The sequence below is a fragment of the Lycorma delicatula genome, chromosome 10 (genome assembly GCF_047948215.1).
Source record: "Lycorma delicatula isolate Av1 chromosome 10, ASM4794821v1, whole genome shotgun sequence".
In the NCBI taxonomy this organism is placed as follows: Eukaryota; Metazoa; Arthropoda; class Insecta; order Hemiptera; family Fulgoridae; genus Lycorma; species Lycorma delicatula.
Genome location: NC_134464.1, coordinates 59831166 through 59845425, shown reverse-complemented (window position 1 = coordinate 59845425; position 14260 = coordinate 59831166). Strand labels below are relative to the sequence as shown.

Sequence of the window (14260 nt, the reverse complement as noted above, 5' to 3'; positions counted from 1 at the left end):
TTACTCTGAACTTCCTTTCATCCGCTAATCTCAACGTTCATATACCACAACCGCACAAGACTACTGTTAAAATTGTTTTATATATCCTAAGTTTAGCTCGTTTTGACTGTATTCGAGTGCTCACTAGCTTAATCAGGGAACAAAAATACACTTTTCCCGAATATCATATTTTCTAAATTTCCTAACCAATTTAATTACAGGTCGTTGGAATCGTCCCTTTGAAAATCAAAATTTGTTTACGTTATTTCAATAATACAAAATTAATTATAAAATGAAAAATAGAAGTTTTTTTTTTAAGTTTTAAGTCCGTTTGAATTTTTTTTTAACATGAACTCATGAAGTAATGTTGAAAGTAAAAACGTGCCGGCCTCTGTGGCGCGAGTGGTAGTGTCTCGACCTTTCATCCGAAGGTACCGGGTTCGAATTCCGGTCAGGCATGGCATTTTCACATGCTACTTGTCATTTGTTTCATCCTCTGAAGTAATACCTAACGATGGTCCCGGAGGTAAAAAAAACAACTTCTGTAAGTAAATATACATATATATCTCTACAAAATAGTAAGGTACTAAATATACAAATTAATTCGCAGTTCAGAAGGTGTTAATGAAAATTATTATATATGTTAATCTACACGTTGCATGGTGTCAGAAAATTAAGATTTTTTTAAAAAATATTTTAATTAGTACTTTATTTTATTTTTAAATTCATCGAAAGTATTTTTTTTTATTTTGTAAAAACGTTTTTAATTTTATTTTAAATAATTTGGTTCGGTAATTTATTAAAAATGGCAAGGGAAGCATAATATGGCTCTTGTAACTTGATAGCATATTTATTTTATAAACACTAGAATAAGTTAACATTTTAAATTTCTTAAATATCGTTCAACGTAATTCAAAAGAGATTAATTTTCATCAGAAATAAGCCTATTATGTGATGTATGGAAATCAATAGTCTGTGGAACTCTTTTTAAAAATTATTACTTCATATTCATATTGTTATTGTTCCTTAAATTGAAAAAAAAATCATAATAAAGTTGTAAAATTTAAATAAAAAATTTGTCTTAATTTCATTCAATTCATTGTTAAAGTGAAGTAGCTGTGAAATTTGACGGACATGATTTTATATTTGTAGGAGGGTGTATGTATCATCCCTTATTGTAAAATAGGTTTACTATAGAATGAATAAGGTAATAGCGGCAGAGGAGGGTGTGTTTTGTAGTGATAACACCTTATCTCCCTTGGCAAGGCTTGGCTTTACGCTTCGTTTTCAATGAATGAATTTCTACGTTATATAATATTAACTTAATGTTAAGTCGGATCTTGCAAATTGAAAATCCACCTCTCCTTCGTTCCTCTCTCGCTTTCTCTTTCTTTCTAGCATACGTACGCACAGCTAGGTGAGAGAGAGAGAGAGATAAAGAGTGAAAGGAAGAGGGTATCTTGTGAACGCTCTCTCTCCTGTTATCTGTTTTAGCCTCTATAAACCCACTTTGCCTCCAAATGCTGTTACTCGGCGGGCCTAAACCGCAGAAGATCTCGGTCCAGTCCAGTCCTTTCGTATTACTCCTATGGCCGGACGATTTAATGCATTCTAATGGACGTGGATGTTCTAAGCCTTTAAATTCTATTAGTCCATTAACTCTGTACTAATTTCAAAAGTAGCTTTATTGTTACTAATGGGGAATTTCAAAACAGAAAATTGTATTCTCATCTAAATAATAATACGTTTATTTTAATATTTTCGTTTTATATCAATTAAATGACTATTTAATAAATTAATATTACCAATTTTATTATTTTTTTTCTTTATCGAAGCACTTTGTAAATTGTTGTATCATCAATTAATGTTCTTAGAAACATATCTTTTCAGTATATATTTAAATGGTGATATATCTTTTTCTCTACCGTTACGTAGTAGTTAACGTAAAAGGATGGCAGTTTTATCGTATTTTTCGGCACGCTGTTTTCATGCCGTAAAAGTTAACAATTTGTAATAAATCCGTAATGGTATTATAATCATATCCCTCATCTTTTATGTTCAGTTTCAAAATAGTAAAAATAAAAAGCACAAAATACCCACAATTTTTTTTAATGCACAGTTACCTAAGCCCCCAGGTCATTAAAAAACGAAGCTTTTTTTAAAAGAAAATTAATTATTAAAATTATTCTCGTACATTTTCCATATTAACAGAATTAAATAAATTCATGAGCATAAAAATTTCATAATTTTTCTTTGAACACTTCATTTATAATGAATATAATATAATTTTATAAATTTAGATGAAATTAAATATTTCCAACATCGAACATTTACCGCAAAAGGACGTACTGTCGCCGTAAAGTAATCGCTCAGTCAATGGAAAGGTTGTAAAGCTAATAAGTAGAAATGTCAATATATAAAACTTGAAAGAATAAATGGAAAGGGTTCAGCAGCCGTCTAGCAGAATCAATAAATATTTAAACTGATAAAAGTAATTTTAGTAATAGTAAAATTTATTTGTACTTATTTTCATTACATATCAGAAATATACGGGTATAATTTTCCGAATGTATAAATTTTCTTTTCATGATAACTTCGAATTTAAAAAAAAAGAAGTAAATTAATTTTCTTCATTCTTCTCTCTACGGTCGAACCGATTATGATAAACCTAGATGAATTTAGTTTAAATATAATAAAAATCTTAAACATGTAACGTCAGTCTTGCTCTGTACATAGTGTTCATTACATATCAGAAATGTGTTTCATTACATATCAGAAATATACGGGTATAATTTTCCGAATGTATAAATTTTCTTTTCATGATAACTTCGAATTTAAAAAAAAAGAAGTAAATTAATTTTCTTCATTCTTCTCTCTACGGTCGAACCGATTATGATAAACCTAGATGAATTTAGTTTAAATATAATAAAAATCTTAAACATGTAACGTCAGTCTTGCTCTGTACATAGTGTTACCAATACCGTACAAGAGCTATTCACATATAATACAAATGCTTCTATAAAATTGAAAACTTTTGATTTTTTTTTTCTTAAATTACTCCAATCTTGTCGAAACAGTTTCTTTGTGTCTATAAAATAATTTTTGTAAAATTTTTAAACGGTGCAAAGATTAAACTTACGTCTAATCTTCGTGCAGTGTGATTTATGTTGTATAAATCGATGGGTAAAAAGATTCTGAAGTAGATGAACAAATAGGAACCAATTAATAATTTTTTATATTTTAATTATACATTTTTCAGAATTTTTATTCGCGTTGTAAAATTCTGGGCATTATTCAAAATAAGTAAAACTTGTTTTCATTACACTTTAATTTTCGGGGCGAAGAATAAAATCTTGGAGCTGATGTCAATGAGATTATACTTTTTATTTTGGTTACACCTAACCAGTTGATGGAAAATAGTCGGGCAAATGATTAATGTAATATTTATAGTTAAGTTAGCAAAAAAATAGTTACAAAATTTTTATTTAAAACAGCAGACCCGGAAATGCTTCGCTATTGCTAGATTTGAGTACATATACAGATTAAATAAACACAATTGAAAGTTTGATAAAACATTAAAAACTGAACTTTACGGAACTTCGCAAAATTTAACCTTTCACTTTATAAAAGTCAGAATGTAAATAAATCCAATTGGAAAAACAACAGCACTACTTATCGGATTTAATTCAAACCACTCTCTAAATAGTCGGTGGAAAATCATTTTTTAACTAAAAGATATATTGCTGCAAAATCATTACAATTAATACCTAAACCTTAAGAAACTTACAAAACATTACAGAACTTCACAAAATTTAATCTTTCACTTTGTAAAAGTCAGAATGTAAATAAATCCAATTGTCAAAACAACACTATCTGTTGGATTTAAGTCAAACTACTCGCTAAACACAGTAGTCGGTTCAAGATACCACTAACTTTCTTTCTACTGGTCAGGTCGAGGATTTCAATAGCTTTAAACCTTCTCCGGACAAGGTGGACCATTTTGCAAAAACCCGCGCATAAATCGGTCCACTAGTTTTTTAGTCTGTAGCGGACACATATACGAACATAACCTTTTATATATACAGAAGAAGAACGACTGATTGTATATTTCTTTGGTAAATATCTGGACACTGGCGCCACTTAGTGGGTATAGTTTTTGCAAATTTTTTTTTCACGTAACTAATATATATTTTGAATATGAGCCAAATCGGTCGGTCCGTAATTACAATTTTTCTAAATATCTCAACCCCAGCGCCATCTAGCAGGTCCATTTTTTCGCAGAAATATTTATTTTCACGTAAATAATATATATTCTGAACATGCAAATCGGACCATACATACAATTTTTCGAAACATCTCCCCCAGCGCCATCTAGCGGGTCCAAACTAACTCAGAAACCTACGGGGGCGTGCGCACAAACACAACTCACCAAATTTTCATCGCAGTCGGATGAATGGTATAGGAACCCATACGGGATAAACAAACATTCATTTTATGTATATATTTATACTATATATATATATATATTATATACAGAAGATTAAGAACACATTATTTTTCTAATTGCCTTTGGTAAAGGCTTTGTTGATCTTGAGGAAACACGTACGTATAACTTTTTTTCTAATAAAAAATTACGCAGTCTGAATATCTATTAAGCTAATACTATAAAGTTGATATAATTATATTTATATCTGATTATATTTATAGCTAATTATAATACTATAGCTGATATAATTTTATTTACCTTTGTTTTAAAAATAATTTCAGTGCATTATTACAGTAATAATATTAGGAATGCTGAAATACGTAGAACAGTTTTCACGTATGTTGATTGTGCGTAGTGAAAATTCCTCACGTAATTTTATTTAGCAGGCCTAATTAGCTTTCCTCCCAGTTTTTTTTGTTTTTTTAAAATATTTACCGAGTATTTTTAATTCTCATACATTCCTCCAAACATCTCGACTCTCCTATATGTTCTCCAAACATCCCTCCTTCTTTCATCACCTCACTATTATCCTATTCAAATTACTCTCCACATCATCTCTTTTTCGGTCTTCCTCTACTTCTTCCGGCCAGTTTTCCAACAAATAGTTTTGTAGCTGCTTTTCCGACATTTGTCGGTAAAGAAGAATGTCGTTAAAGAAGAATGTTGTCGTTGAAGAATGTCGTTTCTCCGAAATTCTTTGAACATTTCCAACTCATGTAATTCTCCCTTGCTTCACCCTGTGATAATATCAAATTTTCAAAACGGTTGCTCCAGATTTACATCATTTGTTTTCCTTCATTCATTTCCTTCTTTCACTGTGTCGCATATTTTCCTTAAAACGTTTCTTTCCCACTCTGCAAGTACTGTGGGGGCCTCCGGGTTGCCACCACTGATGATGAACTCTTTGGGACTTTTTGATCCACCCGTTCCCTGGATCTTCGATAAGCACGTTGTTTGGTATTTTCTATTTTTATGAGGGTGCAGTAGAGCACACTTAGACTGGGAGTCTTCTACATCTCCCAGAGCGCGCTGTATGCAAAGAGCAGAGGGTACAGATGCTGTCCAACAGGAGGATCAAGTATACACGGGGAAAGCCGTGAAGGGCAAGCTTGTATCCGGAGGTGGCAGGGGTCCTCGGATCGCTGCCATCGATGAGGTTGTGAGACTCCTGACCCAGTCTTCAGGTGATCCGTGTGATGAACAACGCGTCCCGGGTTAATGCTATCGAGGCGGGTACTGGGGGCGTGTTGTTTCATAGGGGGAGTTGATTTAATGAGTCCCGTCTCTGACCGGAACCTCAAGCACCCAGTAGTGCGGGTTGCTGGGCGTCTGGACGCAGATTTTTCCTTCTCCTGCGCAAAAAAAAAAACACTGTTCATCGTAAAGTGTAACTCTCCATGTTCCTGATTTATATATGCCTATGGCTCTCATCAAATTTTATATATTTTAATTTTCGAACTTTTACTGATGTGTTTAGCTTTCAAAAGATTTTTGAGAGTGCAGTAGCATCTATTTCCAACTGCAATCTTTTCCTGTACGTTTATCGTAATTATGTTGTCGGTCAAAATTGTACCGAGGCATTTAAATCTATTCTCTTTTTCAAACAACTTCTCACCCGCAGTTAGACCTTAATCATTTCTTATTCCTTATTTCTTTTGCAATATCAAGAAGTACTTTGTCTTTTCCGAATAAGATTCCTATTACTTTTGCTTCCGTTTCCATAACGGTAAACCCCTTTATTAAGCTTCTTTGTTTAAGAGATAACAAAGCTACATTATCTAAGTAAATTTTGGAAATTGTCCCTTTTGGGTTTATATCCAGTTGCCTATTCGCCTTCTCAAGCGTCAAAACAGCATCTCCTGGTCTCAAATCCTCCGAAAATTCCCCTTCACTCTAATTCTATATGTTTCTTGCGATTTTATTTTAATGAGACTTCTAAAATTTATGGGTATCCCAAATTCCTCCATAACCTTCAGCCATTTCCCCTGTGTTAATATAGTTATATTCCTGTTTAAAATCTATGTAAAGTTGAAACAACTCGAGTTATACTCATAGAATTTTTCCAGAATAGCCTGATACAAAAGATCTGGTCCATCGCTGGCCGGTTTTTCCTGAATCCTCCTTGATATTCCCCGAAAATATTCTCCACCAGTAGCTTCAGACTCTTTGCCAATACGTTATTTTCCACTTTATACACCCTGCTCGGCAGTTTAATACCTCTCGTATAACATTTCGTCCCTCTAGTTATTGATGGCAAATTATTCCCAACATCTAATCATTAGGTATTCTTTCTTGATACTACTTATTTCACAAAACACTATAAATTCATTTAATAAGCTCCTCTCAGTCACATTTTAACAGCTCCGTTTCCACTCATTCCATTCCTCTGACGTAGAATTTTCTACTGACCTTCTTATGGTGGTCTCAGACTATCGATCTCCTTTCATTCTTCTGCCATTCCTTTTTTCTTACTTTTCTCTTGAGGTAATGATGTCTCCACATTTTCCTCATCTTCACCATTTAGCAACTGCTGAAAATGCTCATTACACTCTTTTATTACTTATTCTTTTCCTCTAATTAAGTTTCCATTTCTATCTTCACAAAATTTGGTAACTTCTACTTCACCAAATTGAAAAAAAACTAGCTGACCTAGTTATTTTTTTAACTATCTCAGTGATTAAAGGAGCTTAAATTTTAATCTCTTCTTCGTTACAATAACTGAAAAAAAATTCCCATAATGATTTCTTTTTATCTAAAAAAAAATTGTATTAATAGTTTTAAATTATGCTATAAACCGGTGAAAATTAAACCTATATATAAATTCAGCCTTATGGTTAAATATTATCTTCTGATGTATCAAAGTTTTACGTATATTTTTACTTTGACAATGTCTCATTTAAAGAAAAATAATCTGTAATCAATTCATTGCAATAGCTAAAAAGGTTAAAACAAATTTTCAACCTTTTCAAAGTCTAATTTAACTTTTTAAAACTGTTTTTTTATTCCATTGTGAATTAAATTATTACATACATACTACTAAAATTTTAATTAAGTCTGATCAAGATTAAAATTTACCTAATTCCTTTTTTCTATTAAAAAACTAGTAGAATCAATATTTATCAAACATCATCCGTCACTCTATCTAATTTTATGTTTCATATCAGATTGTTCTTTAAATATACAGTAGAATAATCATCGATAAATGTATCATCTATCGATTACGTTTGTTAAATACCAAAAGCGATTGGTTGTAGATGACATGATGTGAATAAAAATCATCACCAAAATGAAACGTACTCTCTACGAAAATTACGTTGAACTGCAGGTGCTGACTGCAGATCGTGAAACCAAAATACGCAGCAAGCACGTTGCACACCACTAAGTGTATCCATTTTTAACAACACTGGTGACAGCGCTGGTGGCCGCTGTGGCCACTGGTGACTTGAATAGTGTATCAAAATGTAATGTGTTTTGCTATGAAGTAGACCTCAATCAGTAAGTTAGCTCAATACATTTTTGATATGCTTATAAAATTGTAAAAACTTTTTTGAATCACTCGGTGTAGTATAGCTATTTCATATAATAACAAGCATCTTATAGGAAACATGAGATGTTAGGAGGATTTTACATGCTGTAGTTTTCAATTGGCCTAATATATTTTTACCTACCAAATGGCTAGCCCATTGAATTGAAAATGTTATTCAGCTCTACGAATTTTTTGCCTATACTCAGAAAGGACTGTTGTATAATTAACATCAGTACTTTCAGAAAAAGTTAATTTTTATTTGAGGGAAAAACTCTTTCTGTTGGAAAACAGTATTTTATAATTATTATGTCTAATCAGCAGTTAGAGCATAATAGTTTTATATTTTTTTTCAGCATATTCATTTATGGCCGGGGTTTTTTTTGAGTGCAAAATTTACAATTTTACTTTTTTTTTACTAATATAGTTAATTTTTTTTTTGTCTTCAGTCATTTGACTGGTTTGATGCAGCTCTCCAAGATTCCCTATCTAGTGCTAGTCGTTTCATTTCAGTATACCCTCCACATCCTACATCCCTAACAATTTGTTTTACATATTCCAAACGTGGCCTGCCTACACAATTTTTTCCTTCTACCTGTCCTTCCAATATTAAAGCGACTATTCCAGGATGCCTTAGTATGTGGCCTATAAGTCTGTCTCTTCTTTTAACTAATATAGTTAATAAAATAACTTAATCAATCTATCTGTGATAATATGTATGTATTTATTTTTTATTTTTTTGTTTCAGGTATGTTTGAAAGGATTGGTTTTTTAATTTTATTGATGTTTTCTGCTTATGTGTTACCTTGCATGTAAGTAAATATTAATAATAATAATTTACGTATATGTTAATGTTTGTATTATTGTTTCTTAATTATTACTGAAAAATAAATATTCTACCATTAGATCTTGATTATATAGTTTTGTTACTAAAAATATTCGTCCACAATAAAAGCCAGTCGAGTTATTACAGTAATGGTTACTTAGTTACTGTTGTTAACAACCGATTTTAGGTAGGTTTCATAAGAAAGCTACCTATTGTAATGGGTATCATGATTGGACTTCCGGTTTCGACATATCTTCGCATTGCATATCTCCCAGACCCCAACACCACTGTCAGTTCAAAGGTTTATATATACATATATATATTTCACTTTTTTGTGGACACGATAGCTGCCGTAAATTTGCGCCAATCATTTTCAAATTGATACATCATAAAATAACGATCCAAAATCTCAGTCGATTTCGTTAATTGGGCAAAATCGAACCACGGGGGTTTGTTTTTATGTCTGATCCAGTTAGCTATTTTCTTTGAAGTTGTCATTGGTATCAAACTTTTTATCCCGTAACGCCTCCTTGAGTAAACCAAAAAATGGAACTCTGATGGGGCCGAATCAGGACTGGTAGTACTTCGCGATGTAATTTTTCGATGCTTTTCTCGAGTACCTAAGTCCTGTGAGACCAAGCGTTATCGTGAAGCAAAATAATGCCTTTGCGCTGACATCCAGAGCATTTTTTCAATATTACTGGCTTTACTATGTTGATAATCATATCACAGTAGTATACGCTGTTTATTTTTCGCTGAACTAATGAAAAGTCACAGCATGGACAGAACTCCATGCTCTGTCTCTTTGATTCCGCTTTATAATAGTGAATCGACCTTTCATCACATGTTTGAATACTGTGCATAAAAGCACCACTTTCCTGGTGATACCGTTATTTCAGCTCTGTTCACGTGCAAAGTCTTGTCTCCTTATGGTGATTTGTTAACCAACTTGGACCCCATCTTTCCCTTGTTTTACTGTATTCGAGCTTATCGGTGATAATTTTATGAACTGTTTCGACACTTATTTGCAATCTTTCAGCTATAATATCAACCATATTGTTGCCTCAGTGAATCTACTAGCTTGTGACGTCACATATATCTCATTATATTATTGTTTTCCAAAGCATTATTTTTGCACTTTATTATTTTGATTTCATTTTTGGAGTTACAAACAATACGGGCGCTCAGTCAATACATTTATGTTGGTTTGTGTTCGATTCTTTCCACTTGAGTTAATTACATATATGAAAATACTTAATGACTCAATCTTGTAAACAATAACAATTCCTTATCCAATGACTCTGATTGGTATTATGTACAGGCCTATAGAAATTTATACATGCAGTTAGAAATGATGTCTTTCGTCACTGTTATTACCGCGTACAATATGATTATAAGTAATACTTTGATTTGATACGCGGAGTTTATGTTTTCAGGCCGAGTAGTAGTACTCAGTCTGCTCGTGACGTCACAAGCTCGTACATTGGCTGTGCCTAGTATAATCCGTTAGTCTTATGAATGAGAGAGTAGATGTGAGTTACAACAAGCGCTTCAAGTGAAACTTCAATTGGACGTCTAGAACGGTGCGCGTTAGTCACTGAAATTAGTCCGTCTTCAAATTTTTCTATCCGCTTGCAAACGTTTTTCCAGTTCATACAACTTCGTATTGTTTGGTAATACGAGAGTGAATATTTACCAGTTTTTCACCTTTGTATAGCAGCCTTTCTTTTTTTTTGTTTAGCCTTCGGGAATTACCGTCAGGTATTACTTCAAAAGATAAATGAGGATGATATGTATGAGTATAAGTGAAGTGAAGTCTTGTACCGTCTCAGGTCGACCATTTCTGAGATTTGTGGTTAATTGAAAACCAACCACCAAAGAACACCGGTATCCACGATCTAGTATTAAAATCCGTATAAAACCTTTATTAAGATATACCTTATGTACACTTTTCTGTAGAAAAACACGGCTAACTGCACGCTGTTCAACTAATTCGCAGACTTCAAGAAGACTCGCTATCGTAAAATGAGATTATAAAATCAACAATTTTACTCAGTTGATTAAAAATCATCAGCGTTTCCGACCTACTGTTGCGAAAGTATCATGACCTGTTCTTTACAAACTGCTTTAACTCCTCAGCAATTCGTGTCTAATTATTGAATGACCCTCGTACAATCATTTGTGGGTGAATATACATTTGTAAATAAAGCGCGATTGTGTTATTTCTTTCTCTTTAGAGAGAGGGCAATGTAAGGAAATTTTATCTCCTACATTTATTGCATTATAAATAACGGTCTACCGTATACTCAATCTAATCTATATTATTTAGTCATGTTCCAGTACGTTTTCCTTAGCGATCTTCTATCAAATCACTTCACATTTTAATAATGATTACGTTATAATTATTCACGTTTACTTATACAGTTTATCACGACGAATGAGCTAGCGTTTTAATTTTTAAATACAGTATTATTATCTCTTTGAAATAGCTATTAAACGGTAATTTTCAATAACCGGAAATCCGTTTCCGCTTGTTTCTCTAAAACGACCGGCTTTGGCGAGTTGATGGAGGAAAGTTTAGTTATTAATCCGTTAATAAGGGATTTTTTAAAGAACATTTTGCGTTTTATGAGAACATGAAAGAAGTGTGTTTGGTTAAAAAGTAAACAGTACATGCTAATAGAAAAGCGATTAGAGAAATAATGTATGACAACCCTTTGTATTTTTTCACGAATAACATGAAACGAGGGATTAAGGATCAGATTAATCGGTAAAAATATAGCACTCCAAGGATCAGATCTATTATTAACTTTATTTGCCGGATCGAGCGAACTTCTGTACAAAATTGCGAAAAAAGGGTTCAACGATTTTTTTTTTTTTTTAATTAATTTAATATGTTTTGCATGTAATTTGTTGTTTAGTATAAAGTTAAATTGGCAAATACAAAATAAGGTTTCTCAGTTGGGCTTGATGTTACGGAGCACATCACCTCTTAGGTACCGTTGATTGTAAAAATATTCCATTAACTATACCATCATCCTTATTAAACGTAAAAAATTAAAATTTATGATAAACTTAAATTTTACTTTTTCATTAATAGGATTTTTTTTACAGTGCATACAATTTGAGGGAGCTAAAATGAATTAACGGTAAAAAATTATGGAAGTAAAAACTTTTTTAAGTAAAGAAATATAGTTAGAAACAAATAAAAAGTATAATTTTATTTTTTAACGGTTGGTTATTAATTTGTATGGTTTTGCTACCAATAAAAATATTATAAGGATATTTGATCGAATAATTTATTTTATTTTACTTTTATACTTTTACTTTATTATTCGATAACTTGAACAACTTAAAATAAATTATTCATAAACTTTTCCATATCAATATACGTTTTCGTTATTTAAGTTTATAATAGTCTATCACAGTCGATTAGACGTTTTTCAATACACAATTATGAAAATGAAATATTATTTAGTTGTAAATATACTCGAAGCAAAAGGTTGTAGAATATACGTTTGTTGACTCCGTTGTGCCTGCATCTGTCGGTGTTATTTCCCTCTCCACCACCCACGTGAGCCGGCTTTTTATACGCATGCGCGCCATCTATACCAGGGTTGACGACGCTACACGGTTTTCAATCCAGTTGGTAGTCGTCTATGGTCGTGTCTATTCGTGTGGCGGTTATCGGTCTTCGTTTTGTATACCGGTTAAAAAACGAGTCGATAATTTCTTTTATGTTGTGTGTAGTTAGTTACTTATAGTAGTTGTTTGTTGTGTTGTTATTTTACTAATTGTATTTAAAAATATTGTGTATTTTATATTTGTGATCGTATTTTATTATTATTATAAAAAAAAAAGAAAACTTGTGATAAATTACTTTAATGAGGTCTGTGGTTTATTATTATAGTATTTTACGTTGTGTCTGTTAATTTTTAACAAAAAAATAAATAAATAATACAAAGTTTATTTTTAAATAAACTTTTTGTTGCAATGTATCTTTCTATATATATATATATATATATATTTAATAAACGTACGTTAGTAACTGTTAGTGTAGGTTAGGTTATTTAAAAAAGAAACTAGTTTTACTTAGTGTTGCTTGTTTATTTTTTTTGTTCTATAGTTTTAAATTTTTTTACTAGATTGGTTAGTTAAATATTAATCTTTAATTATCTGTGCAAAAATTTTGATTGTCTGCTTGGTTTCATTTTTAAAGTTTAATAATATTCGTCCTTTAATTAGATTGTTAAAATATTAGTGAATATAGATTCTGTAACAAAACATTATTTATTTTTAATTGTATTAATGATTTAATGATCGGTTTAATCAAAATTTAGGTTAATTAATTCAATAATAATTATAATGAACTCTTTTCGTTAAATTTTATTTTTATTTTTTTTAATCACATTTCTGAATAGATTTGTGGAGCATTCGGTATGTTATATTTTATATCGTTCTATGAATTAATTTACTGTAGGAATTAATTTTGTTTTCTTTTCGTTAGCATAATTTAAACACGAATATAAATTATCTTTAAATAGATAAATAATTCCTTCGACTTGATGCAATTTTTTTTCTTGGTTATTATTTATAACTTGTTTTTCTCATATAGATTTGTTTACCGAGCAAGAAAGAAACTTAACGTTTATTCTTTGTAACTTGATTAAAAACTTATTTTTTCTTCATACAGTTCTTATAAAAGTTTTTATTTTATTTGTATTACGTGAAATTTTTTTGTATTTTAATAAACACGATAGGTGCTAATTTAAACATTTGATTACAGCATCGGCATTAAAATAGAAAATACGAATATGTATTTAAAGTAAGCAAAATATTTTTGTAACAATAATTAAAAAAGCTTTGCTTACTAAAATTATTCCTTAATGAATTTACAAGTTCTTTTTTTTGTCCAAGTTTATCAGTTTATTTAGTTTTAATTTAATTAATTCGGATTAACTACAGTATTTCACCGGGAAAATAATGATTTTCGGATTATTTTTAGTTAATAATTGCAAATTTGTTTGAAATAATTTTATTTTTATAGAATAAAAGTATATATATGTAGTCCCATTATCTTAAATATTATTTGGCCATGTAATAAAATTGGGTTTGGAAGTATTGTCATACGGTCAATAGGTCTAGTAAACCATTATTTGCAAGCCTAGCCTATTTTATTGTTTGAGAATCTTAGAATTAGGCTTTGACAGTTACACTTATCGAATTTTCTTTATCCGTTTTCAACGAATTAATTCCCCGGTTTAAATTTTCGTTTAACATATTTAAATAAAATTATTTAAGAATTTTTTCTTTTATATGCATGAACGTGTAACAAATTTATATACATACATATATATATATATATATATATTTTTTTTTTTTTATGAGAAATGAATTTTGTAGCGTGTGCAATGACAACCAAGCCTCACCGGGAACCGAAAACGTT

The 14260-nt window shown here is 31.0% G+C and overlaps 1 protein-coding gene across 5 annotated transcripts in view; it reads left to right on the top strand.

Moving 5' to 3' along the window:
- The window catches only part of LOC142331610 (protein sprint-like), a 747263-nt gene that overhangs the window by 231721 nt on the left and 501282 nt on the right, over positions 1 to 14260 (top strand). For 2 of the 5 annotated variants that reach the window (XM_075377634.1, XM_075377632.1), the window contains exon 1: positions 12482 to 12703. The exons of 1 other annotated variant lie outside the window; for it this stretch is intronic. Coding sequence is in view for 1 of the 4 variants with exons in the window: in XM_075377636.1 (XP_075233751.1) it covers positions 12699 to 12703 (5 nt within the window). In the remaining 3 variants the exon portion in view is untranslated. Of the gene's footprint in view, positions 1 to 12481; positions 12704 to 14260 lie in introns of those variants that run through there. 2 more of the 5 variants (XM_075377636.1, XM_075377635.1) reach the window with 1 other exon arrangement.